At 41.5% G+C, this 26,639-nt stretch overlaps 1 protein-coding gene across 1 annotated transcript in view; it reads left to right on the forward strand.

The window, feature by feature from the left end:
* EPB41L4A (erythrocyte membrane protein band 4.1 like 4A) overlaps nucleotides 1-26,639 on the forward strand; it is a 90,582-nt gene that overhangs the window by 44,557 nt on the left and 19,386 nt on the right. The window contains exons 7-12 of the mRNA XM_070935727.1: nucleotides 925-1,012; nucleotides 2,034-2,122; nucleotides 2,953-3,016; nucleotides 9,532-9,623; nucleotides 11,314-11,391; nucleotides 15,236-15,357. Of these exons, the coding sequence (XP_070791828.1) occupies nucleotides 925-1,012; nucleotides 2,034-2,122; nucleotides 2,953-3,016; nucleotides 9,532-9,623; nucleotides 11,314-11,391; nucleotides 15,236-15,357 (533 nt within the window). The remainder of the gene's footprint in view (nucleotides 1-924; nucleotides 1,013-2,033; nucleotides 2,123-2,952; nucleotides 3,017-9,531; nucleotides 9,624-11,313; nucleotides 11,392-15,235; nucleotides 15,358-26,639) is intronic.

Here is a 26,639-nt window from a genome sequence, read left to right on the forward strand (position 1 = left end):
GCTGGGGAGGAACATGGGCCAGTCTTGGAGTCTGGGGAAGGCTTGGATGAGGGCTCTGCAGGCAGAGATGGGGCCAGGGCCAACTGAGAGTTATACACAGACTCTGGAGCCTTCAGAGTCGGACATCAGAGAGGCAGAGGAACAGGATGAGCCTGTTCCTAGTGCGCGCATGCGCAGAGCTGTCAGAAGGCAAGAACAGTTAAAACTAAAAGGGACAGCTCGGGAGTAAGGCCTGGAGATGATTGGCCCCTCCCATGAGGCTTAAAAGAGGAGGAAAGAAATGTCGGGCCCTTGCAGGAAAGCAACGTTGTTAATTCTGTTCCCAGTCAGCATCACTGTTTGATTCTGGACTCTGTGTGGCTTTGCCACGTAGGTCTTTGGCAGCATGTGAAAGGAGATAAAGGTTTGTGATAAGGACTTCTCCTGAAGGACTTTTTGCAACTAATTGGGACTCAGCTGTGAATGAACATAATTCACAGTTGTTGCAATAAAAGAGGTTTTTGGGACTACTCGTGTGTTTTAATGACTCTGGAAGCCAAGGTCACAACAGATTGTATATTTTCCTAATTTTTGAAGGTTTTGGATTATATAACCCAGATGAAATCTTTTATAATTTGTAAGGATTTTAGTGTGCTGTATAAGATGTCCATTTAGATAGACTTACTTTGTTCTGAATAAATACATCTAAGAATGTTATGGTAGTGCAGTGGTTAGAATGCGGTACTACAGGGCTAACTTACTGCTCACTCCAGGAATTCAATTCTGAGCGGCTCAAGTTTGACTCAAACGTCCCTCCTTCCAAAGTCGTAAAATGAGAACCCAGATTGTTGGGGGCAATATGATGATCCTGTAAATTGCTTAGAGAGGGCTGTAAAGCACTGTGAAGTGGTATATAAGTCTGTGCTATTGCTATTTATTCAACAGGGGCCAAGTTCCAGCTGAGGCAGAATTGAATTACTTAGGAGTAGCAAAGACACTTGAAATGTATGGAGTGGATCTTTATCCTGTCTATGTAAGTAATATTTTTAAAGTTAAAAGTCTCCAACCTTTTTGGTACCAAGAACTGGTTTTGTGGAAGACAATTTTTCCACAGACGGAGGAGGAGGAGCATGCAACCTAGATTCTCATATGCACAGTTTACAGTAGGGTTAGCGCTCCTATGGGAATATAATGACTGATGATCTAAAGTGGAGCTGAGACAGTGGTGGGAAGTGGCTGCATATACATATGAGCTTCACTCATTCACCTCCAGCTGTGCAGCCTGCTTCCTTACTGGCCGTGGATCGGTTCAGGTCCTTGCCCTGGAGGTTGGGGATCCCTATCTTTATAGAACTGTTGAATTATTTTCCTTGAAAAGAAAATTATAGTGCTGAACCACAAATTTATTTTTACTTTCTTCCATTCCAAAAGCAGTTTAGAAGATGTTCAAGAGGCTGAGCCTACTAGGTTTGTAGACTGTACTATATAATTCTCTGGATCCTGGACAGGGTCAGCAATCCTTGATTACCTGTTGCAAAGCAGTAATTTTGTTACTCTGGAACAAGATCCTTTTTTTAAAGACAAAAGTTAAATCTTTGAAAATTCATATTTAAGATAAGCATGGATTAGGGAACTTTCTGTTAAATATTGTGGTTGCATTGCCGTACAAAAGGCAAATAACTATTATAAAAAGTATAAGATTACAAATCTGAGGGATTTATTCTAAGTGTTATTAGAAGATAAAAGGAATATACATGCAACAGATATGTTCAGGCAAGAAATTATAAAAGTAACACAGAATCTGAGTAAAGTCCTTAAGAAGTTCAAAATAACAGGAAATAGATAATGAGTAGGCTCAGACTTAAGTGGAGGGAGTGGAAGCTTATTTAATATTGACAATGGATTTTTTTTTTTTTGCAACTACTATAATAGAACCAGTTTAGAAAATATTTTTCTTTATCTCTATACAGTGATCTTTATGAAAAGCATTTTTCTTTTGAAAAAAGTATCACATTAACAAATACAATTTAACTTAATTTAACATTTTTTTCCAGGGTGAAAACAAATCTGAATATTTTCTGGGATTGAAGCCTATAGGAGTAGTTGTTTATAAGAATAAAAAGCAAGTAGGAAAGTATTTTTGGTAAGTAAAATCTATAGCCCATATCAAAATGGATGGTAAGCAACAATACATATGCAAACTTTGTTCCTTCTTTTCCATCTGTTCAATCTTCCAAGTACCGTAAATATTTTTCCTTCAATTGGTAAAGAAAAAAGTCCCTTTGATTGAGATGTGAGTCCTGATGATTGCGTGAATACACCCATGTATGCTTTGATAACTACATACATAGTCTTCTGTTTATAACCATAATAGAGTTTGCTCATTATGGTCATAAGTTGTGATGATGTAAAGCAGGTGATCACGTGTCCAACCTGATTTTACAACCTTTTCTTTCAGTAGTTGTTAAGTGAATCGCTTGGTCATTAAGTGAATCAGTTGTTAAGCAAAGCCATGGTTGCTCTAGGGCATTTTTGCAAAAACTGGAAATAAAAGCCGTTTTTTGGTAAAAAGTCAAATTGTGGTCATATGACTGAGAGATCCCACAATTCAACCCTATGCTACAAATAATCTCATCTGTCGGTAAAGTGTTAACAGGTTCTAGTCTCTTTGCATACACACCACTGTATTCAGTTATTACCTGCATCTATAATTTTGTACTGCAATAAAACAGCTTGGGGGAAATACAGCTTAGGGTCATTGTGGGCTATGGAATGCTTATTTCCAATTTAGAATTAATGTCTGATCTATCTATTATAGAGAATTGGTATAGATATACCTATATGTTTCTAAGGAATTAAAGAATGGCTACTGTATTAACTTTTTATAGTTAGAGTGATTCTTTCAATATTTCCCGATTAAATTCATTTCTATCTTTATGTGTTTTTTTTTCCTTTTTTTAAAAAACATTTTAGGCCTAGAATTACCAGGGTCCACTTCAAAGAAGCTCATTTTGAACTTAGAGTTTTGGGAAAAGATGTAAGTTTATATTTTTATAATTTTAAATTAAGTGTATTATAAAGGTAAAGGTTCCCCTTGCACATATGTGCTAGTCGTTCCCAACTCTAGGGGGCGGTGCTCATCTCCGTTTCAAAGCTGAAGAGCCAGTGCTGTCCGAAGATGTCTCCGTGATCATGTGGCCAAAGGCGCATGGAATGCTGTTACCTTCCCTATAAAGGTGGTCCCTATTTTTTTACTTGCATTTTTTATGTACTTTTGAACTGCTAGGTTGGCAGAAGCTGGGACAAGTAATGGGAGCTCACCCTATTATGCAACACTAGGGATTCAAACTGCTGAACTGCCGAATTTTCGATCGACAAGCTCAGCGTCTTAGTCACTGAGCCACCCACGTCCCTTAAGTACAACCCTGTAAAAAGTGTGAAAACAATAAAAGGCATTAATAAGATGGCTCTGTGATTGTGGGCCAGACCGACACACTTCACAGTTTAAGTGTTGTGAGGAAAATAGGAGGCAGGAATATTTACACTAACTTGAGTAGTACAAAATAAAGGTAGGTTATAGATTCAATAATTTCAGAATATAAATAATTGTGAGATTTATGGGTAAATCTGCAAAGGATTGTTCTGTAGACAACTATAAGTAGTCAGTCAAGGATGGTAATTGAAGTAAGAATTTCCATCACCAAGCAATGTGGTCATAAAGCATGACATCACATGACTACTTAACAATGGAAATCACACATTGTTAAATGAGTCCCAGGCAGCTTACAAGCAGGCAGCCATGTAAGGTATAGGGCCAGGGATGGCTGTTGCCATGTCTTGGCCTGCAAGATATGGAAATGTGGAAAGCCGGAGTGGTTGGGCAGGGGAGGGTGTGCAAGGAATAGTTCCATTGTTGTAGGATCAGGAGTGGGTATTTCCAGGCAGAGGATTGTGCAAGCAATTTATGACCTTCCCTGTCAGCTTCCCCATTGATTTTGCTTGTGGAAAGCCAGCAGGGAAAGTTGCAAACAGTGATCACATGACCATGGGATATCACAAGCCAATTGCCAAGTACCCAGATTGTGATAATGTGACTGCAGTGGTTCTGTGATGGCCAGAACTTCAAGGACAAGTAAGTCTTTTTCAGTACCATCATAACTTTATTATTATTATTATTATTATTATTATTATTAATGGGAAAAATTGTAGAAAATAATTGGTAATACCTCAGCTACTGCTCTTTTGTTTACCTCTTACATTTGAGGTGGGGCTTTTAAAGTTCTTATCATGTAGCATTCCCTGACATGATACCCTCCGGATTATGTCTGGCAGTTATAATTCCAACACATGGGAGCCAGTTTGCTCTAGTGATTAAGGCATCAGTCTAGAAACCAGGAGATTGATTTCCAGTCTTGCCTTAGGCACGAAAGTCTCAGTGGGTGACTTTAGGCAGTCACTGTCTCTAGCCCATAACATCAGGCATGGGTGACAAGCCAATCAATCAGTTCCAGTCACAAGTAAATGTTCTACTTTTGGTTGATCCAAAACAGACCCTGAACTTGTAGGAAAACACTAGGAAGAAAAAGTTGTAATTCTAACACAACTGTTACAGTAGAATGTTTGCACTGCCTGTAATGTCTACATAAATGAGACCACATGAAAGTAAGGCAGCTAATGTATGCATATAATAAATGTGCCTGTATGAATGTCATGGTGGCCTATAGGTGGAGCTCTCACTTCCCAATCAGGAGGCCGTGAGCTCGATCCTAGTTAGCGACAGATATTTCTCTATCTGGGCACAAAGAGAAAGTATTTACTGTGAATTCCACATAGGAATCAGCAAGGGCATCAAGCCAGTAAATGCTCAGCTCCATTCAGTTGCCTGACTTCCTCCCAATGCAAGGGATTGCAGCAGGGGTGAGTTCTACTTACTTTTACTACCGGTTCACAATGGGAGCATGTGCAACGGGAGCTCGCTTTGCGTGCGCGCACGAGTTCTGCGCATGCCCAGATCATCAATTATGATGTCAAAACCAGGCACAACCCACCACTGGATTGCAGGGTCACTAAAAGAAAAAAAATGTGTCTATATATGACTTGATTTTGTTACTAATCCTGATTAAAACCATTCTTATTTTAGTTAAATGATGAAATTATATTTTTGCACTACAATTGGGATTGTATATACTGGCCATCACAGTAATTCAGTAATGAAGAAACAAAGAGATAGGGACAGAGTTTGCCCAAAACTTTTTGGTATTGGAAACGTTCTACATACGGTAGAAATGTTAGCTGGAGTGATGATTCTTATTTTAAATGGCAGTGAAGTAGTATCCATATTTGGTGATTGCAAAATGAATAGAGCAAACTGCTTGGTAATAGTAACTCGAGATCAAAAAGTTAACTCTTATTCTTCCAAGATCTCCAATCGGAGGATGAGAGGGATCAGAAACAAAGCAAATTTACCCAACAAATAACAAAGTTTAGGAGGGTCTGTGTCAAAGTAAATCAATAAATATTTGATACCTATATCTTTGTAGCTTTATGGGCTACATGATATAGAAGTGTTTTGCAATGACTTTCTTCCAGGACATTTCTTCAGCTTCTCAATCTAGCATGTAGCTCTGTTATTCTCTCAGTCAAATATTTACCAGGTTCATTCTTGTTAGCTTCCAACTTACTTCCAACAAGATCAGCCAGGTACTGATACTTGCTGAAACATGTTTGGGTAGATGGACTGTCTAAAATTCAGTCCTGAGGGGTAGAAAGTAGCAATCACACATGTGCTGTTGATAAATTACCAATTGAAGTGTAAGGTGAAATTAGTTGGAGAGATCATCCCCAAAACACATTCTTAAATTGTGTGTAATATATACTTGTTATTTTTTTTTTTAAAATGCAGTAGTTTTTTTTATGTCTTGTTGACTTATTTCAAGTATTTTATCTTTTTTAGCTGAAAACCTTACACAGCAGCTCATAAAGACCTGCTTTAAAAAAGGGATCCTTTTACAAACTTGCTGTCTAAAAACCAGAATATACACACTTGCACGCACACACCCACACGCATAAAGAGATTGGGATAGAGCACAAAGAAAGAAGCTCCTTTAAGCATAATTTCTGAATATGTCTAGCTGCAAAAGAAAAAATTCCAGAACTACAAACATTTGAATCCTAGCTGAGACAGTGGTCTGGCCTTGTTTTCCATCTTTCTCTCTGCTGTTTCCCTGAGAGAGGGAGCAGATCCATTAAGCTGTTTCTTTCCTCTGATTTTTCAGTGGAATGGTCCTGTTTTTCATTTCTCCTTTTGAAAAAGGAACATGTTAAAGGAATGCTGCTGAATGATAAGGTCTCTCAACATTGCTGTTAGAAGACACCTAGTGTATATCTTGTGTGAAACATGTAGATTGTGTGAATATTGTGTAATTCAGCAGTATAATTGACATTTCCAAGTTGAAACTCCAGAGTGATTCAAACCAGGGGTGAAATCTAAATTTTTTTGCTACCAGTTCTGTGAGCGTGGCTTAATTAGTGGGCGGGGCTTGGTGGTAAGGTGACTGGGTGGGCGTGGCCAAGTCAATGTCACTTCTCTGCCCTTTTTTAACCTATAAAACACAACACAACACAACTGGCTCACCCACAATGTAAAAGCAGCTGTGCTAGATTCAAAATGGCCCCGCAACAAGCAGGAACCTCACACAGCCACAAAAAGCTCAAAAAACCAACTTTCACACTTTACACACACAAAATTCCACATACACCTTTGTGAGATTTTGTGTGTTTGGGTAGTTAGAGTGAAACACTACAGAAACACACTAAATCTCAGAAAGCTGCACAAAAATTATTTTATTTTAATTTATTTTTATTTTTATATAAAAGCAGCTAAATTTAAAATTTCCTAAACTTTAAATGGCTAGGTCTAAAAAAAGAACAACTAAAAAAAACCCAATTAACTATTTTTTTTAAAGCTCCCAAAGGGGAAAAAAACTTACCCAATAGAACAGGGGTCTCCAACCTTGGCAACTTTAAGACTTGTGGACTTCAACTCCCAGAATTCCTCAGCCAGCAGGGATTTTTGCTACCAGTTCTCCGAACTGTCCGCCGCCATCGCTACCTAGTCGCCTAAGCCAGTCCGAACCGGGAGCATTTCACCCCTGATTCAAACCAACTTTCAATTTGGAAAGTTTCAAACCATATTAAAGATGTAACAGACTTTTGTATATGTGTACGTGTATTTTTTCTATCTGAAAATCTAAATGTATTCAATTTTCTGCATTGATATGAATGTCCAAACTGCATTGCATCTATTTTCCAAATCTATTCGGATTGATTTTAATGATAACGTTCCAATGAAATTCTAGTAGAAAATAGGTCAAAATGTGGGTTGATCTATGCTATCTTTAAATAATTATAGAACTGGTTGAACAGTTATACCCAGTTACTATACATCAAGTAACTTCACACTGAGATGGAAGGAGATGTCAAGTAGAATATTACAGAACCTTGTTCTAGGCACTGTATTCAACATATTTATAAATTACTTTGATAGGGGATTACAAAATACGTTATCCAAGGGAATGCTAAGCATCTATTTTATCAGTCTCAAAATACAGAATTTTGACAAGCTGGAACAATAGACAGAATCCACAAAGAAAAACTTTAATACTATGTCCTTCATTTGAATATGAAAAATCAAAGGGTGTAACCTTAATTTACAGCGGTACATGTGTAAAGGATCTGAATTTTTTGGTGATTTACAAGCTGAACCTGTGCCAATAGTGTATGCACCTCCCCTGCACCTCCAAATAAAAGAAATCTAATCCTAGGCTGAAATCAATGAAAATATAGTGCCAAGATTACCCACAAAGTGATTGTTCTTCTCTGTTTTGTGTTGATCATATCATACCTAGAATATTGTTTCTGGTTCTGAGTATCACATTTTAGAAAAGCCAGTTACAAATTTATTTATTTATTCATTTATTCATTCATTCATTCATTCATTCATTCATTCATTCATTCATTCATTCATTTATTTATTTATTGATTCGATTTATATGCCACCCTTTTCCAGAGACTCAGGGAGGCTTACAATGCGTTAAGGAATAGCCTTCATACTTTTGTATATACCTGCTTAGTAGGGTTTTCGCCCCCCCCCCAGTGGTGTTCTTTTTATACAAAGTCAGCTTATTGCCCCCACAAACTGGGTCCTCATTTTACCTCCTCGAAAGGATGGAAGGCTGAGTCAACCTTGAGCCTGGTGAGATTTGAACTTGCAGTAACTTCAGGCAGCTGGTGTTACTTAACAGTGCTTTTAATCTGCTACGCCACCAAGGCTTTTATTAGAGTGTGGTTTGACTTTCCATATTGAAGGAGATTAGAACTTTGTTTCCTAATGTTTCAATTCAATTCAATTTTATTTATTGATTAGCCCTTTGGGCCATATCAAGTGCAGAATTACAAAGACAAATCATTACAAAGGTTTGGTAAAACAAATTAAGTAAGATTGGAATAACTCGCAATTAAAATACAATTAGAATAAAATACGATCTAAAATACTCCTAAACTCCTAATGTTTTCTGTTTGCTAGATTTTTAAAAGAAAACATGTCACAGATGCTCACTATGTCAATTATTATTTGATAAAGTGTATATATAGTTTCTATTTCAAGTATCTTAGAATATAACGTCAAGGATGCAAATAGTATTTCAGATGCACCCCAATGATCTTATAATTTATTAGTGGAGCTAGAAGGGTGATATTCAAGAAGGAAGTTAAATCCTGCAATTACTGTGTACTTTAAAAAATTAGTGCTTTATAAGCTTGTATATGGTTTTTTCATTTTAAAAGTCAATCTGTTATAATAAGATTGTTTTTATTCATGTTTTAGATATTGTATAAACAATAGCAGATTTTCTTTGGTTGTTAAAAGTACTCTAATTCCACTTACATTTTCTATGAATGAATTAAACTGACAGTTTCATTGAAAGGGTAATATTTTTTGGGCCCGAATTTCCTTTTTAAAAAGAAATGTTTAGAACATTTCGATAGAAGTGATTTAATGAAGAAAAAAAAACACTTCAAACTTTCTTCAGTACCATTTTCTGTACATCTCATGGTTGATAAACATCTATTTAGAATAATTTCTGCTAATTCTGCTAATTTCTGCATATCTCTCAGTGATTTGAGCATTACTTTTGTTGTAGGTCAGTCCTATATCTTGGTATGCTCTACAAATCAATTTGTATTTAAAACAACTCTGGTGCATATATTTGGTTCCCAGTTAATGAACCAAAGAAAGACAAAAGCCCTACCAAGTTCAAAATTATTTAAATAGTACTTGAGGTAATGCCTGATCTCCCAAGATAAAGTGATCAAAGTTTCTACACTGTATCAGTAGGCATAACTTCAGTAAAATTCTCAATGATCACAAATGGTGTTTGATCTAGGAGGCTAGACATAAAAAAAATGTATTTAGCACTTACATGCTCAGTATATTAAGTGCAAATCCTTTACATCAGAGTGATCCCCATAATATTATCATTTTTTTTATTTCAGTGTAATGAAACTTCCTTCTTTTTTGAAGCACACAACAAAACTGCATGCAAGCATTTATGGAAATGTTGTGTAGAACAGCATACGTTCTTCAGGTAAGTGAGCTGAAACTCTGAGGAATCTGTTACTGAACGACAGTAAAAAAGGTATATCTGAGTAGTTTAGGGAAGATATATTTAAATCTTATCTAAAGTTTAAAAATCAAGTATGTTTGTTTGTCTAGCTGTGTTTAAGATAGGTGTGCACATTTCATTACACTGGTTTTGATCCAAAAATAAGAATGGAAGATAAGTAGCCACTGGCTTTGGTCTGCAACTGCACAAGCAAGATTTTTCCAATTACAGTAATGAGTAACTCTGAGATGGTGATTTTTCTTAACTTAATCTTTTTTTTTTTCCTGCTTGCCCGGAGTCCATTTTTTGTAACCCAAATGGGCAGCAAAGATTTTTCCTATACCAAGGAAAGCCCTTGCACAGAACAAATGGTAGAACCATAGAACAAATGGTTAGGGTCTCCTACTCGAGCAGGGGGTAGAAGACCTCAAAGATCCTTTCCAACCCTATTATTCTATGTTCTCTGAATATTAGCCCTCAGACATGAATGAATCAAAAAGAAAATACAGGTAGTCCTTGACTTGCACTCACAGTTGTTAAGTGAATCACATCATGGTGGCTCAGCAGACTGATAGCATTGTGATTAACACCAGCTGTCTGCAATTACTGTAAGTTCGAATCTCACCAGGCTCAAGGTTGACTCAGCCTTCCATCCTTTCTAAGGTAGGTGAAATGAGGACCCAGTTTGTGGGGGCAATAAGCTGACTTTGTATAAATATACAAAAGTATGAAGGCTATTGCTTAACGCATTGTAAGCCGCCCTGAGTCTCCGGAGAAGGGTGGCATATAAATCAAATTTTTTTAAAAAAAGAGAATCCAGCTTCCTCCATTGACTTTGCTTGTTGGAAGCTGACTGGGAAGGTCTCAAATGGCAGTCATGGACCCCGGGATGCTGCAACCATCAGAAATACATGCTGGTATTTCAGTCCTGAAAAAAACATAGGCACTGTGGTCTCAGTTCTTACCCAAGAAAACCAGGAGCCATCTCTGTGGAAATATAGTGCCAAGGATCTGACATATAATTGAATAAGGTTTGGTGGCAAGCCAAGAGTAATGCACAAGAAACTTTAAGAGAAAAATGACGAGGTGTATTCGGGCTACCCTCAAAAAACATCCCCAATGAAGATTTCCCCTTCTTCAGTCTTGTTCCTTTCTTAAAGTATCAAATATTCAGCATTTCTTCTATGGAGGTGAAAATTCATGTGATTTTAAAAATTAATATTTGTATGGATCTATTTGTATGAACTTAAAAAAAAACTATGTGATTTCCAGTTCTCAAAGAAAAAAAACTGCAGTGAAAAATCGCCCTTCAATTATGATTGGGAGGGGATGGGGAGGGAGGTGCTGCTGGATCTCTGGTAGCCAGAGTGAAAACGGTCATGGAAGTTCAGAGCCTGCCAGTAGGATGGAAAATTTTGCAGTTTGTCAATTGCAGCCAGCGCATCACAAATAACCTTGTGGGAGGTGTTTTTCTGAAATAATCAAACTTTCAAAGCAGAGTATCTCAGACCAGCTTCAATTTACAGGAAGTTGGTGACCAGATGGACAGCTGATTCTGAGCATATGAGCCCCCAGTAGTAATAGAGAAGGAGATTATGTGCAATCAATATTCTCTTTTATTTATAGCTAGTCCTATAAAGACAAATGTACTCTGTGTTTTAAATTGAAACAGAATGCCAGAAAATGAATCTAATTCTCTATCAAGAAAACTTGGCAAACTTGGATCTCTTGGTTATAAACATCGATATAGGTAAGAATAAGATAATATTACTGTTGTGATTTGAAGTTGTATTTCAAGATGCATTTATATGGTGTTTTTTTCTTAGTTCACGGAATCTGGAAGTTTAAGTATTGTTGCTGTGGTTTTTAGTCCATTTTTTGAGACAAATATTATAATCAAAGCTTTAAAAGGGATTTGAGGAACTCATCTCCAGCCTTTTATTAAAATTACAGCTGCAGAGTTTGTAAAGCTGAAATATGCTTTAATGTTTTAAGAGTTCTGTTTACAAATATATAGTTCGTTGGTTGATTGTAATGGCATGTAGTAACTTATTGGAGTCAAAATGTATTCCTGGTAATTTCATGGATATTAAATGTTTCTGCCTTGCTGGACTGCAGTATCATAAACAATTGGATGGCTTTTTTGTGTGTGTGTGATGAGGGAGAATAGGTGTATGTGCCTGTATATCGTTTCCTTCACGTATACTTGGAGTAGATAAGTTTCTTCTACTTGGAAATGACTTGAAATATAGCCAGCATATTTAAATTTTATATTCTGAATCATTAGGACACTTACTGTCATTTTAGGTTCAGTTTGTAAGTTTGTTAAGAATGTAACTCTGTGATTACTTAAAACTGAATGCTTTAGAAATTATCGTAAGCAATGAGCTATCCCAAATTTGGGACTAGCAAATAGTATTTGGGTTTGAAAGAGCCATAGGACACTAATGGTAATAAAAAATAAAGTTTTACAGCATCAACTTCTCCTGGAATTTCTTAATTTAAGTGTGTGATGTAAATATAAAGTATGTATATTATGGCATCTTATGAGAAGCATGATTCTTCTTCTTTCTTACCCTCATAACTGAGTAAAGAGTCCCACTCTGAAAAGTGATTAAATTATGATTTAAAAATGTTAGTATGGACACATATTTGAAGATACATGCCTAAGTTTTATGTGCTGTTAGAACCCATCACAACTGGGACAGTAAAGTATACCACACTATATTTCTGCCTGATCTGGCTTGAGAAGGCCTTGAGTTTGTGTTGTTTAACCTGAAAAGGTTATTCAATCAGATATGCAACAATAAGGAGAAAAGCACATAATAACAGTAGAATGTCTCTTTGTTCTAAACTGTTTTATAAAGTATTTACAGAACATTGTTCGTCATTTAAATTCTGAAATTCTTGTATGTTTTCCTTACATTAAGTGTCTAAATCTTGAATCTGGGCACTACAATTGACATTTGTTTAGCTAACTGTAATTGTTTTGTGTGGAGCTAATGGTATACACTACAGCGTGTGCAGAATGTGGAGATCTGTTCACTGCATCTGGTGTGAACACACCAATCTGTACTGAAGTAGGTACACTTCTTGACTTGAACCAGTCAAGTTCAGGGTTTTGTTTTTGGTAGGTAATAGTATCTAATAGATTGCTATTCCAGGCCTGTTTTTTTTTTTTAAATATATGCTTGATTTGTACACATCATCTTAGATCAGGGCTTTAAATTGGCAAGCTTCAGTCAATTTCTGTGGTTCATACACTCGAAAGAATATTTCTGTATTTAGGCCCTTAACACAAGTTTTATTCACTTTATATAGATTCTTTAGTAACTTTCTTAAGAAAAGTAACAAATGCAGAAAAAAATAGAAGCATTTAACAGAATTATATATTGTACAGTTAGCTCTATAAACAGGAATATTGGGATTTTAAATAAGGTTCCCTAGGGAAGGGAGTTAGTTTGGTTGCTACTTAAGTGGAGTAATTCAAGGGTATCTTTAAGCTGAAGTTAAAGATAACATTACTAATGAGCAGAGCAGTCTTTTGGAGGGTGAGATGGCGAATCCAAGGTGAGAGAAGTCTTTAGCAAGGTAGCAGGGTTTATTTTTATTACCTTATTTTGTTACAAACAGGGTCCATCTCATTGATTCATATGGCAGGAAAATAAATGACTCCATTACTGGTATAGCTTTCTGTTCTTCCAGAGCCATGTCAGAGGACCAGAGAACTTTGGGTCCCAGGCAGTGGTGGGCTGCTGCTGGTTCGGATTGGTTTGGGTGAACTGGTAGTTACGACCTGCGTGTGGGCTTGCCATCCACCCCAGCACTATGCCATCCTATTTAGCAAAATTTTTTAAGCTGCACCTATGCGTGCAAGCTGCATGCACAAGCAAAGTGCATGCGTGCACCCTCACATTTTTGGTACTGGGCGAACTGGTTGTTAATTCATGTGCCACCCTTCTCTGGTCCCAGGGGAGCCCTTTTCTCTTCCACTGTACTCCTTTACTTTCTGTTTGGCACCAGAGGTCTATCCATAGACACACAGAGAAAGCTTCTAAAATCACAATTTCTAAAGACAGATCTCTGAATTCTTGAATCTTTGAAAACGTATCTCTAGGACACTCTCATAGATATCCTAGTGTATCAGCCACATTGATTATTATGAATTGGAAACTGGGGATGGCATCAGCAGTTTGTCTTTCGGAATGAAGGGGAACCATACCTGCTGATATTCCACTTGTCTATCTTTTAGCCCAGCTGGATGGCAGTATCTAGGTAACCTTGACTGATCTTGGTAGGCTGGAATAGGAAGTTAAGGAAACATCCTGGAAGAAGGCAACAACAAGCCATTTTTCTATTGGTGCCAAGAGGACTACATAGTAATTGCTTCAGTCTGCTTTGCAACATGTTGATGTGGATACATAGTTGTGTCTAAAGTTACCACTAGAAAGAAAGCAAGGTAAAGTAAGGATAAAGTGCTATGAGAAATGAGGTTTAAATGCCATAAGAGTAAATTGCACTGATTATGAAATTTACTACGTTTCCTAGGGTAGGTAATCACTTTCTACTCTTGGAAACAGTCCTAGTTTAAATTTATCATACTAGTGGCCTTAACAATAATAATAGCTTGTGGTCCTAAGGTCACATGCCAGATTTTGGATAAATTTGAAGACAGGTTTTTCACCAAGTGACCAACTGTGGCATGAGCAAATAAACTGAAGATCAGATGTTGGATTAAATAAGTGAATCGGGGAACTCCATATTGTATTAAATGGTAATTGTTGGGTTGAGATTAGTTTCTTAGGCCTGAGAAGTTGATTATGATGAAAGGGCTTTTCGTAGATATACACATCAGCTTTTGGAGGACAATTGATGATAGTGAAGATGGTAACTTTAGACTAAAGGCACTTTATAGGCACATTGTGCCTATAATCCTAATCTGTTTGGTTTGAAAGATGTATCGCATACTAGTTGAAATGTTGCATTCTTCAAAATGTATAGGCAATACAAACTCAATGACAAAATAATCTGGTATTTCTAGGGGTAAGGGATAGCAGCAAAGACTCAATGAAATTGGTTTTTTTCAGGAAGTATTTTTGGGAAAAAAATCACTTTATTTCTCTTCTATTCATATCTTTTCTTTTATGTACACTGAGAGCATATGCACCAAGACAAGTTCCTTGTGTGTCCAGTCACACTTGGCCAATAAAAAATTCTATTCTATTCTATTCTATTCCTTAGAAAAATCCTTTTGAAAATCTATTGTTATGGACATAACTAGTTGAGAAAAAAAAAAGGCCGAAGAAGCACATAATATGAAATTGGTGTGCTTTTTCAATACCATATACATTATAAAGTAAAAATGTGAAAGAGATAGAAGTGCTTTACATCAAATTGAGAAGCACTAAGAGTAAGAGAAAACCTTATAATAGCAGGCCAGTTAGGCATGTTTTTTGTTTTATTGGTTTAGCTCTTGCTGATACTTGAATTTTTAATTCAATTAAAATTCTCCTTTTCCCAACTAGGGATAAATTGCAATACTTTACTTTGTAGTTTTCAGTTACTTATCATATAATATTTGTTGCATTTTCTAGTGGGAAGACAGCTTTGCAGATGTATAAAGATATTTCTGTCCAGCTTCCTCGACCCAACCAGACAGTTGAAAGAAGTCGTAGTAAGACATATCCAAAAAGAACGTCAAAAGTGCAACAATTTGGTAAGAATGTTAGAGCTCCTGTTTGAGTTAGAAACTCAGCAAAGGAAGGATACAGAGGAAAAGCTAAGAAATAAAACAAATCTTGTTGGATCAAATATATAATTAGAAATAATTGACTTTCTGCAATCTATGCTAATTCTTATTCAAATCATGCTGCATTTTCAACACATGAAATTTGTAAACATTTCCAAATGAATACTTCTGGATTTAGCAGTAGCATAGAGGCTACTAATCTCTCCTTCTCTAGTGCTGAGTTATTGCTATAGTCAGATCAAAATTGGTCCAATCAATCAGTGACCCTTTGAATCAAAATATCTCTTATACTTTATATTGTGGCATAATCTTGATAGCTACCAGATGGGAAACCAAAATAATCATCACAGTGAGATTGACATATTGGCTTCATTTGTCATAAATAGTGCCTACTGAACCAGTCAGACATATTCACTATTTTTGTATATTGAAACAATATCAGTCTCACATTTGTCTAAATCACAGGCCTCCTCTTATAAACTGTAGATTTCCAGATTGCTGCAAATTTGTAAAATATGAAAATATTTTAAAATGTCACTGGTGACATAAATCTAAGCCATCTTCATAGTATGGAGAATCAGACACATCTTCCATAATGCAAAGATGTATATCAAATTAATTGTGTAAATTAATTTTATTAATGTGTTGGATGTTTTAAAAGTAGTACAATAAGACTAATTCAATTTACTGTGTAGGATATACATGCCATTCAATTCTTTGTAAAACTTCAGTTGTTGATAGAGCTTTGACAAGAAATTCTGAGACTTCTAAATAATCCTTATTTATATTGCTGTTTGTATTTAATTGTTTAAAATAAATCATATCCAGTTGGAGCCTTTCCAATTTTTTGGTATACAATTTATAAATTGTAACAATTTACAAATTAAACCACAACTCTTCTGCGCATGCGCAAGATGGCGACTTCCCTGTGACTCCGGTATTTCGGGGGGGTGATTATGGCTTCAGGGGGGCCTTGAAGGGCTGAATTTCGATCGCTGCAGCCCTGGCCCAGCTGGAGGAGTGTCGGGGCTCTCTGCTGAGGGGTCTCCGGCTTCTTAGAACGTCCTGGAGGCTCGCGGAGGCTCGCGGCTTGTGGAGACTACAGGACGGCGAGAGCGGCCCGAAGGAGAAGGGGGCGGCGGCAGACCTCCCATGGCAAAGGCGGCAGAGCCAAGAAGACGGCGACAGCGCCGCGGCGATGGCGGCGGTGCGGCATCCTTGTTGGGATCCTCGCCAGCCCAATCCGCCCTCTGGACATGTGCTAGGGCGGTGAGGGGGGCGGGGTGAGGACGGGGAGGCTGGCAACGGCGGCGGCAGCGATGCTGGCGGCGTGGAAATGGCGGCCGCCGGCTCAGGGAAGGGGCCGCCGCAGTTTTGGTCTGTGGGAGTGTTGGAGATGATGGCAGCTGCTTACTCGTGGCATTAGATCTCCTGGGTGATTGTGGGGCACTGTTTGGCCCTTGGTCGTCCCAGAGGCCTTCATGTTGATCTATGAAGGCTGGGCGAGATGAGCAGCATGATTATAAGGAAGATCTGGACGGATGGGGGAGAGCTGGACCATGACTGAGGGTTCTTCCCCCCTCTGGCGTTTGTTTGCCTTGGCTCTCCTCTTTCCCCCCCCCCATCATCATCTCCTGGACTAGGTGTCATCTTGACCTCCCTATAGTTTTTTGATGGCTACAATCTCCACCGTTGAGCCTGCCTTGGACTATGTGGACTGACCTGATCCCATTCTTTCCCTCCATTGAATGGAGGTTTACATCTGGGGATTCAAGTCTTGGTGGAGTGGGTCTACAGCTGCTGTCTCACCTCCGGTTCTCTGGATGATCGTGGTTGACCAGCCGCCGTGAGAGGGGGGCTGGGTGACCCCTCACCGGTCCGAAACAGCATTCTTACTCCTGCCATTGCCGTGAGAGGGCAATGAGGTCCTATGTGTCCCATTGGAATTCTATTGAAGCCTGACATTTACTGTGATAACATCAAATTGTCCCCTGGCTACTGGCCATGGATTATCACCTCCCCTTGATGTCCAGATGTACTCGGTGAATGACCTTCATGCCCTGCGAGATTCCCCCCTCTCGCAGGTTTGGCCCTCTTCGTTATCGAGGGCCTATCTTGATGACGGGCGTTGGAGCCCCGAGAGATGGCATGCAGCAAAGAAGAGTTTGAGGGGTTTTTTAAGTGGGTTTTTTAGTAGGTTTTTAACAAACATTTTAAGGGGTTCGGGGGGGGGGGGGTTAGGGTGGGTTTTGGGGGAAATCCACCGGGTTCAAGACCAGCCTTAGCGAAGGGCTGCGACATTAGGGACGTAGAACCGGAGGTCGGGGAGGGGGTTGGAGTTCGATCTGAAGAGGGCTGTTCCATCAGCATAGTGAGTGGGAGGGGCAGATATGGCGGTAGCTGGGGACCACATCATGTTCGGGGAATGCGCACTCGCTATTTTAGAGCGATTGCGCACTCCGGTCCCCAATGCTTTTCTCGTTCCCCAGGCTGTCCAGATTCTCAGGGCCAGAGCCTTCGGCTGATGTTATGCAACGCCAGGTCCGTTGTTAATAAAGCCCCCCTCATTCACGATCTTATTCAGGAGGGGGAGGCGGACCTGGCGGGCATTACGGAGACCTGGTTAGGCCAGGAGGGGGGAGTTTCCCTCGTGGATATATGCCCACCAGGCTTCCGTGCATTTCATCAGCCGAGGGCTCAGGGCAGGGGCGGGGGGGGTGGCGGTTATTATAAAGGAAGGTCTGGATCCAAGGGAGACCACTGTTCCACAGATAGCCGGATGTGAGTCCCTCTTTGTAAAGTGGGGTCGTGGAGTACAGATGGGCTTGTTGGTCACGTACCTGGCTCCCTGCCACGTGACAACGGCCCTGCCCGAGCTGCTTAATGTTATAGCCGAGGTGGCGGTGGATACCCCCAGACTTGTTATTATGGGGGATTTCAACCTGCCATCTATCAGTGAAACGTCTGAGGTGGCTCGAGAGTTCATGGCTTCCATGACGGCCATGGACCTTACTCAGTTAATTCATGGCCCCACTCACACAGGGGGACACACTCTGGACTTAGTTTTTGTCTCTGGTCAGTGGTTGAGTGGCCTTGATATAGGGGATATAGCCATCGAACCCTTGTCATGGTCTGACCACTCGTTCCTTCGACTGGACTTTCTAACCGCTGCACCCCGCCGCAGGGAGGCGGAACCGACCAGGTGGTTCCGCCCCAGGCGCCTGATGGACCCCGATAGGTTCCAGATGGAGCTTGGGCCATTTCCTGAGACTCTGGCTCATGACTCGGCTGAACACCTGGTGGCCGCCTGGGATAGTGCGGCTGCCGGGGCCTTGGACCGTGTCGTGCCTTTGCGGCCTCTGACCCGGCACCGAACTCACCTAGCTCCTTGGTTCTCCGAGGAGCTTAGGGAGATGAAGCGCCGGAAAAGATGCCTGGAGAGTAGTTGGAGGACCAGCCGCTCCGAATCCGACCGAACACTGGTGAGGTCTCATATTAAGACCTACCTAGTGGCGATAAAAGCGGCGAAATCTAGCTATTTTGCCGCTCTTATCGCGTCATCAGATAATCGCCCGGCCGCCCTGTTTAGGGTGACCCGCTCCCTCCTCCATCTGGAAGTGCGGGATGACCCCTTGCAGGGCCGAGCTGAGGACTTTGTGCAGTATCTGTATGACAAAATCGCTCAGATTCGGGAAGGGCTGGCCTCTGACTGGGTATGTCCGGACGGGATGACTGAGACAGGTCTTGAGAGTGTTATCTGGGGGGAGTTCGATCCTGTGGCTCCCGAGGACATGGACAGGGTCCTGGGACGGCTGAACGCAACCACATGTTTATTGGACCCGTGCCCCTCCTGGTTGGTACTGGCTTCCCGGGAGGTGACACGAGGCTGGCTCCAGAAGATTGTTAACGCTTCTTTGAGTGAGGGGGTCCTGCCGGCCGCTTTGAAAGAAGCGGTTGTGAGGCCCCTCCTCAAGAAGCCCTCTCTGGATCCGGCTGTTTTGGCTAACTATCGTCCAGTTTCCAACCTTCGCTTTGTTGCGAAGGTTGTTGAGAGTGTGGTGGCGCAACAGCTTCCCCGGTACCTGGATGAAACTGTCTATCTAGACCCGCTCCAGTCCGGCTTCCGGCCTGGGCACAGCACGGAAACGGCATTGGTCGCGTTGGTGGATGATCTCTGGAGGGCTCGGGATAGGGGTTGCTCCTCTATCCTGGTCCTGTTAGACCTCTCAGCGGCTTTTGATACCATCGACCATGGTATCATGTTGCACCGGTTGGCGGGGTTGGGGGTGGGGGGCACCGTTCTGCGGTGGTTCTCCTCCTACCTCTCTGACCGGTCGCAATCTGTGTTGACAGGGGGGCAGCGGTCGACCCCGAGGCACCTTGCTTGTGGGGTGCCACAAGGGTCGGTCCTCTCGCCCCTTCTGTTCAACATTTATGTAAAGCCGCTGGGTGAGATCATCCGTGGCTTCGGGGTGGAGTTCCATCAGTACGCTGATGACACCCAGCTGTACATCTCCACCCCAGGCCACCCCAACGATGCCCTTGAAGTGATGTCCCAGTGCCTGGAGGCCGTGCGGGCCTGGATGGGGAGAAACAGGCTCCGACTCAACCCCTCCAAGACCGAGTGGCTGTGGCTTCCGGCGTCCCGATATAGCCAGCTGACGCTATTGGGGGCGAATCACTCGCCCCCACGGAGAGGGCTCGTAACTTGGGCGTCCTCCTGGATGCACGGCTGTCGTTAGAAGATCATTTGACGGCCGTGGCCAGGGGAGCTTTTTATCAGGTCCGCCTGATACGCCAGTTGCGCCCCTTTCTAGATCGGGACTCCCTACGCACAGTCACTCAGGCACTCGTCACTTCCCGCCTGGACTACTGCAACGCTCTCTACATGGGGCTCCCCCTGGGGTGCACTCGGAGGCTCCAGCTGGTCCAGAACGCGGCCGCGCGGGGGATTATGGGGGCGACGAGGCGCTCCCACGTAACACCTCTCCTGCGCGAGCTGCACTGGCTCCCGGTGGTCTTCCGGGTGCGCTTCAAGGTGTTGGTGACCACCTTTAAAGCGCTCCATGGCTTAGGGCCGGGGTACTTACGAGACCGCCTTCTGCCACCAATAGTCTCCCACCGGCCAGTACGCTCGCACAGAGTGGGCCTCCTCAGGGTGCCGTCCGCCAGACAATGTCGGCTGACGACCCCCAGGGGGAGAGCCTTCTCTGTGGCGGCGCCCACCCTCTGGAACAACCTCCCCCCAGAGATACGTACAATAAAACCCATTTATTTCAACTAGCGGGGCTGGCCTGAGTTAATTTTAAATTGATTTTAAATTGGGTTATTTTAATTTACGGCCAATAATATTTAATTATTTTAAATTGTTTTTAAATTTTTGTATGTATTGTTTTTTACTCTGGCTGTTCACCGCCCTGAGTCCTATTCTGGAGAAGGGCGGTATAGAAATTTAAATAAATAAATAAATAAATAAATAAATAAATAAATAAATAAATAAATAAATAAATAAACAAACAAGTATTTACATAAATAAATGGAAAAATATTTTTTGCAAACCTTATGGTATGTGGAACAAAAGAATATTGTATTTTTGAATGGTTTCTGGAAGGGCTCTTTTTTCTAATACTTTGCATTTATCAAGCTATAAAGAAAATAAAGTCTCTCTTTTCTGCTATGTCTCACTTACCAATTTTTTTTAGTTGCATACTTAATAAAACAATATTTATTCTCCCTTGCGCTGCTTAGAGAGTCCATTGAGTGGGTTATTCCTCGTCCGATAGGCCAGAGACTGAGTAAGAAATTTGACTAAACACATCTCCTCTTCCGATTTAGCCCAGTTCCTTACTCAGTCCGAGCCTTCGAGACTTGTTTTTCCTTGAGCTCTACTCATTGGACTCTCTAATTTAGGATATTTCTTCTTTTTGTACTGTTTTCAACTTTTGCAGAGGGAGATTGAATGGCGTGTGTGATCCATTGGCTATCCGCCGATCAGCTGAGGAGCGGCTTTGCTGGCGGCGGCTCGGATTGCGTCTGTCGAGCCGTGTTTTCAATCGTGAGTTATGGAGGGTGCTTGGGAGGCTGTGTTGTCGGCCTCGCGCCGTGGATATTGAGATCAGCCGTGGGCTACTGGAGGGTGCGTGGGAGGCTGTGTTGTCGGCCTCACGCTGCGGGAATCGAGAACAGCCCCATGTTGCCGGGGCTCAGCTCTTCCTGTTATTGCCAGCGAACCTGTTTAATATTTGAGGCTGTGTTGAACAACGGCCTCGTTGTTCTTTTAAAGAGCTGTTTCTTTGGCGCGAATGGGGCAGTGGTGCCTGTCCCGCGCCATTTGGTCATTTAATCAATTTGGGCATTCCCGGAGCTGTGTTGCTGGCTCCTAGCCTCCTTGCTGGGTATTCTCTTTAGTGCGGAGCTGTGTTGTCGGCTCCCAGCTAATTGGCTGCCATTTTTTCTTCCGCTTCAGTGCTGCATAGTCAGCGGGCACCATTTCATTTTCCTGCAACTAGTGAATCAGCATTGTTCTTTCTCTTTACGCCGTTCATAAGTATTGTATTTTATTAGTTATTCAGTTTGTTATTGGGATCACTTTGGTTCACGTTCTCTCCCTTTGTTTATTCCAGTAATATATTGGCATCTACACCTCTGCAATTTCTCAGACTGATCTAGCTCAATTTTTTTCGTTATTTCATTTCAATGGCAGGCCGCAGTCGCTCTACAAGGAGTGCCAAATCACCCTCTCAGTGCAGGGGCAGATCTAAAGACACTCATTCATCTAAAGCCAATTCACCCCCTGCCACTACCGCTACCTCTTATGCCAAAAGGAGACACATGGCCTTAAACAAGCAATTTGATAGAGCCAAAATGCAGGCGGAGGCCATCATTCACTCCCCTCCTGCAGTCCTGCTGGTTCCTCTCAATCTAATTCCAGATCAAACCTCTGATACGCTTCCTCACCAGGATACTTCTTCTTGGTTGCCAAACATCACGACTGCGACTCAGCAGGATCAGTCTGTTGTGAGAGAAGTCTTTGCACAGGGTCCTGATGCCAACCCAACTGTTTCTGACCAATCTTGTGTTTCTCAACCTTCTGCCACTTTCACCCCTACAGCGGCGGGGCTCCGCCCGGAAGAGACACTCTTCTTCCATACCTCAGGAAATGTGTGATCTCATTGCGCAGACTGTTGCTAGAAGCATTGATACGGCCCTTACTCAAAGGGGTATTCTGGCTCCCTCTTCTGCTCCGGTGCCAACGACCCAATCCTCCAGGGCATCTTCGCATTTGACTAACGAGGCTCCTGCTGTCGCTTGTTCTCCTTCATATTCTCATCACAGTGACCAGTCATTCCTCGATGAGGAGGAGGCCTTCGATTACAGTCTTTCGGATGACGAGGAGGATCCCTCTTCGGTCAGTTCTCCTTCTACGGGTCTTTTCAGGCATGAGCTGTTCAAAACCTTGCTACATAAGGCCAAAGTCACCGCCAACATGGGTATTTCCCCGACGCTCACGTCGGAAGTTGCGGATCCCTGTGATTCCAACACTCATCTTTTTACTGAAAAGGTAACTGAGCAGGAGACCGTGCCATCTCCTAAACTCTTTCTGGATACCGTCCAGCGTCAATGGACCCAACCAGGTTCCATATCTAATCCAAGTGGACTGGACAAAAAATTGTACACAGTGGAACAGGAATTTGAGGATCTGCTTAAACTCCCCACTATTGATCCTCCTGTGGCCAGTCTGACTTCTTCCAGCATTCTTCCATCCGATGTGGCAGAGGGTCTTCGCACTGAAGACAGATGAGCCTAGATATCTACTCGTAAGACTCATCAAGCTGCCACATGGGCTATCAAATCAGCTATGGCGGCCTCTTTTTTTGCCAGGACATCTCTCATATGGCTTCAACAAATGCAGACCAGGGCATCTCCTGAGGATGCTCGCCTCCATTAGGACATCAATAAGATGATCACTGCCACTGAGTCATGACAGATGCGACCCTCAACTCAGCCAAATTTGCATCGCGTGCTATGGCCTCCAACATCACGCCGCGTCGTTTGCTTTGGTTACGCCATTGGTAGGCGGACATGAGGACCAAATGGCGTCTTGCTGCAGCCCCCTTCAAGGGTGGGTCCCTTTTCGGAGAGGCCTTGGATCCCATACTGGTTGAAAGTAGGGACAAAAGAAAGGTCCTGCCTTTCGCATCCAGGCGTTCCGATAGGCGATCTAACTTCCCCTATCGCAGACAGTCCTTTTGGTCCTCTAAACCCAGGTTTCAGGCCCCGGCTCCTCCAAACAGTTCAGTAACATGACTGACAGACCTCAGGAGAGACAGCTCATGCCAGCCTCAGACCAGACGACCCTTTCAAGGCTCTGGGTTTCGTCCCTTTTGCAGGAAATAATGCCCCCTCTCTTCAGGTCCCCATTGGAGGTCATCTCGCATACTTTTCTAACATATGACACACCACTACAACTGCATGGGCCATCCACACGGTTTCCCTTGGGGTCACCTTGGAATTCATTTCTACACCCCTACGACGGTTGCAACTGGACCCCACCTTTCTCCTGAAAATCAATTCCTGGTTTCACAGGGCTCAAGAGATCATGCTGCCTGACTTCTGACCCAAACCCATTCATTCCAGCAAACGCCGTTGACACTCCTTGGATGCTCGTAGAGCCCTCAAGAAATACATTTCCAGGACAGCTTCCTTCCGTAAATCAGAATCATTATTTGTTTCCTTTCAGCCCACCTCCCTCGGCTCCAGGGTTTCTTCCCCCACCATTGCCCACTGGCTCAAGGCCTGCATCACCCTGGCTTTCGAATGGAAGAACAAGCAGCTCCCTGGTTGTGTTACAGCCCATTCAACTCGTAGGGCCGCCATCACCGAGGCCTGGGCCACTCAGGCTCCTCTACTCGAAATCTGCAGGGCAGCTACCGGTATCACCGACGTCCTTTATTCGTCATTACAAGTTGGACAAGTTTGCATTGGCCGAGGCAGCCTTTGGCTGCAGAGTCCTTCAGCATGTCCTCCCTGTGGAGGATATGTCCACCTCCTGTTTCCCCCCCCCCCGCGGGATATTTAGCTTGGGTATATCCCACTCAATGGACTCTCTAAGCAGCGCAAGAGAGAAGGAACATTGGACTTACCTGGAGGTTCTTTCTCCTCGCGCTGCGTGAGAGTCCATACCCTCCCTTGTAAGTTTATGAGGACTTTTACGTTGTTTATATTTTGCTCAAGGCATCTGTTTCTTCGGATTCGGACTTCGTTGCTGAACTGGGCTAAACCAGACGAGGAGGTGTGTTTAATCAGATTTCTTACTCAATCTCTGGCCTATCGGACGAGGAATAACCCACTCAGTGGACTCTCACGCAGCGCAAGGAGAAAGAACCTTCAGGTAAATCCAATGTTCCTTATCTTCAACTAATAAAAAATTAATCTACTTAATTGTTTTTGCCATTTAGTGCATTTTTTTAATAGTTTGCTAAAATTGTAAAATTAAAACTGAATTCTGTCTGTAGAGCTACTCCAGTTGATTGCTTGCCTCACCTCTAATGAATGATTCAACTGGCTGAACTTTTGGAAAGTTGGAATTTAGCTATGTCTAGAGAGCAAAAATTTGTCTAGCCCAGCACTAGATAATCCTTTTAGTTTTTTTAAAAGAAATTAGTGATATTATTTATAAAGACCCCAAACTAAAATAACACAATATGTGCAGTTTTTAAAATATACACATTTATTTTCTTTTTCTTTGGAATAAAGTCAAATATATTGTTTGAACAGAATTTTAATATGCTTGATTCTATTATGTACCTAATGAAATTATTATTAGCATTTACTATTTTTATTCAGTACAGGCTTGTAAATAAAGGGTAAATCCCATTTTACAGGAAGATTAACTATTTCTAAAACCGAGGTTGATAAAAATAAACTTCAGAGAGAGAAAAAAATGTATGGGATATAAGGTTATAGGATTTCCAGAAGAAGAAAAGGCAGATTTAAGATAGTTCTGTGAAAAGCATAACTGAGGACTGCAGTATGAAGAGCAGACCATTAGATAAGCTCTTCAAACCTCTCCAGATAAGGAGAGCACTTGAGATCACTTACAAGTGCTCTGGCCTTTGAAAGGACATTTAAGTTTGCATACTTCCTTTTCTTGTCATTTTCGAAAACTTGTTTCTTAACTGCCATTTTCACCTTGTATCAATAAGTTTGATAACACCGAGCGAGTGTCCCTTTACTTGTTAGAAAAATCCTCAATTTAACAATGATTTGTTCATAGACTGTTTGAAATTATGTTGCTGCTGCAAAATGGATGTATGTATGCCAGATGTATGGCATTGTAGCATAGCCATAGTTATATGATGAAAATTTGGCTACTTGGCAGCTTGTCTACACTTACAAACACTGAAACAGTGCAACTCGTCCATTCACCTGTCTCCCCCCCCCCACTCCAATCGCTTCCCTTTTGGCCACCCTGCACAATGGTACTTTTTGGCAGGAGCTGGGGATGAACTAGAGGCCCAGGGCTTTCAGCAGTCTCAGCCAGCTGCCACTCCCCCACTAGGCCTCTACTTCAGCCCCAGCGCTGCCTCTGCAACTGAGACGTGCTGCCAGAACAGCGGCCATTATTTTGATGCAGCTTCTTTTTTATTTGTGTGATAATATGTGTATTTTAAAAGCTGGTAATACTATATTTTTAAATGTAAATATAATATTTAACTAGATTACTGAAGAGGTGGCCAGGCTACATGCAGAAAAATTTAGCAGCAAAATGGAATTCTGTCAGCATCAAAAAAAAAAAAAAAAAAAAGTGGGAGGGGGGTTGGCTGTTCCAAAGTCAATGTTTTGGCATATTGTAAATACCTGGGCTAGTGGGAATAAGTATTTATTTTTTAAGCAACATTAAAGTTTTTAAAAATCAAGTTTTAAAAAAACAAATGAGATTTATATAAAATGTAGCATACAGTATGCTGCTTGTATCGGGGGTATAGAAAACTGTAGCTAATCAGTATGTAAAAAGAATATATTTTCCTCCGTCACACATTTCTTTCCCAATCAATAATCATATGTGGGTTTTCAGATTGGGCTAAGGCAATTTGTTTCATTTTAGTTGAGCATATTGTACAAATACAGCCAATTAAATAAACTGTGGCTTAGTAACATAGTCACTTTCTGGTTTTGGAGCATGTTGATTTCTTGTTTTAAATTTGATAGCTTTGGAGATTTAAGAACTTATGCAAATTTTGGATTGT

Source organism: Pituophis catenifer, unplaced genomic scaffold (genome assembly GCF_029215685.1).
Source record: "Pituophis catenifer annectens isolate HBS135680 unplaced genomic scaffold, rPitCat1.0.hap2 SCAF_2, whole genome shotgun sequence".
In the NCBI taxonomy this organism is placed as follows: Eukaryota; Metazoa; Chordata; class Lepidosauria; order Squamata; family Colubridae; genus Pituophis; species Pituophis catenifer.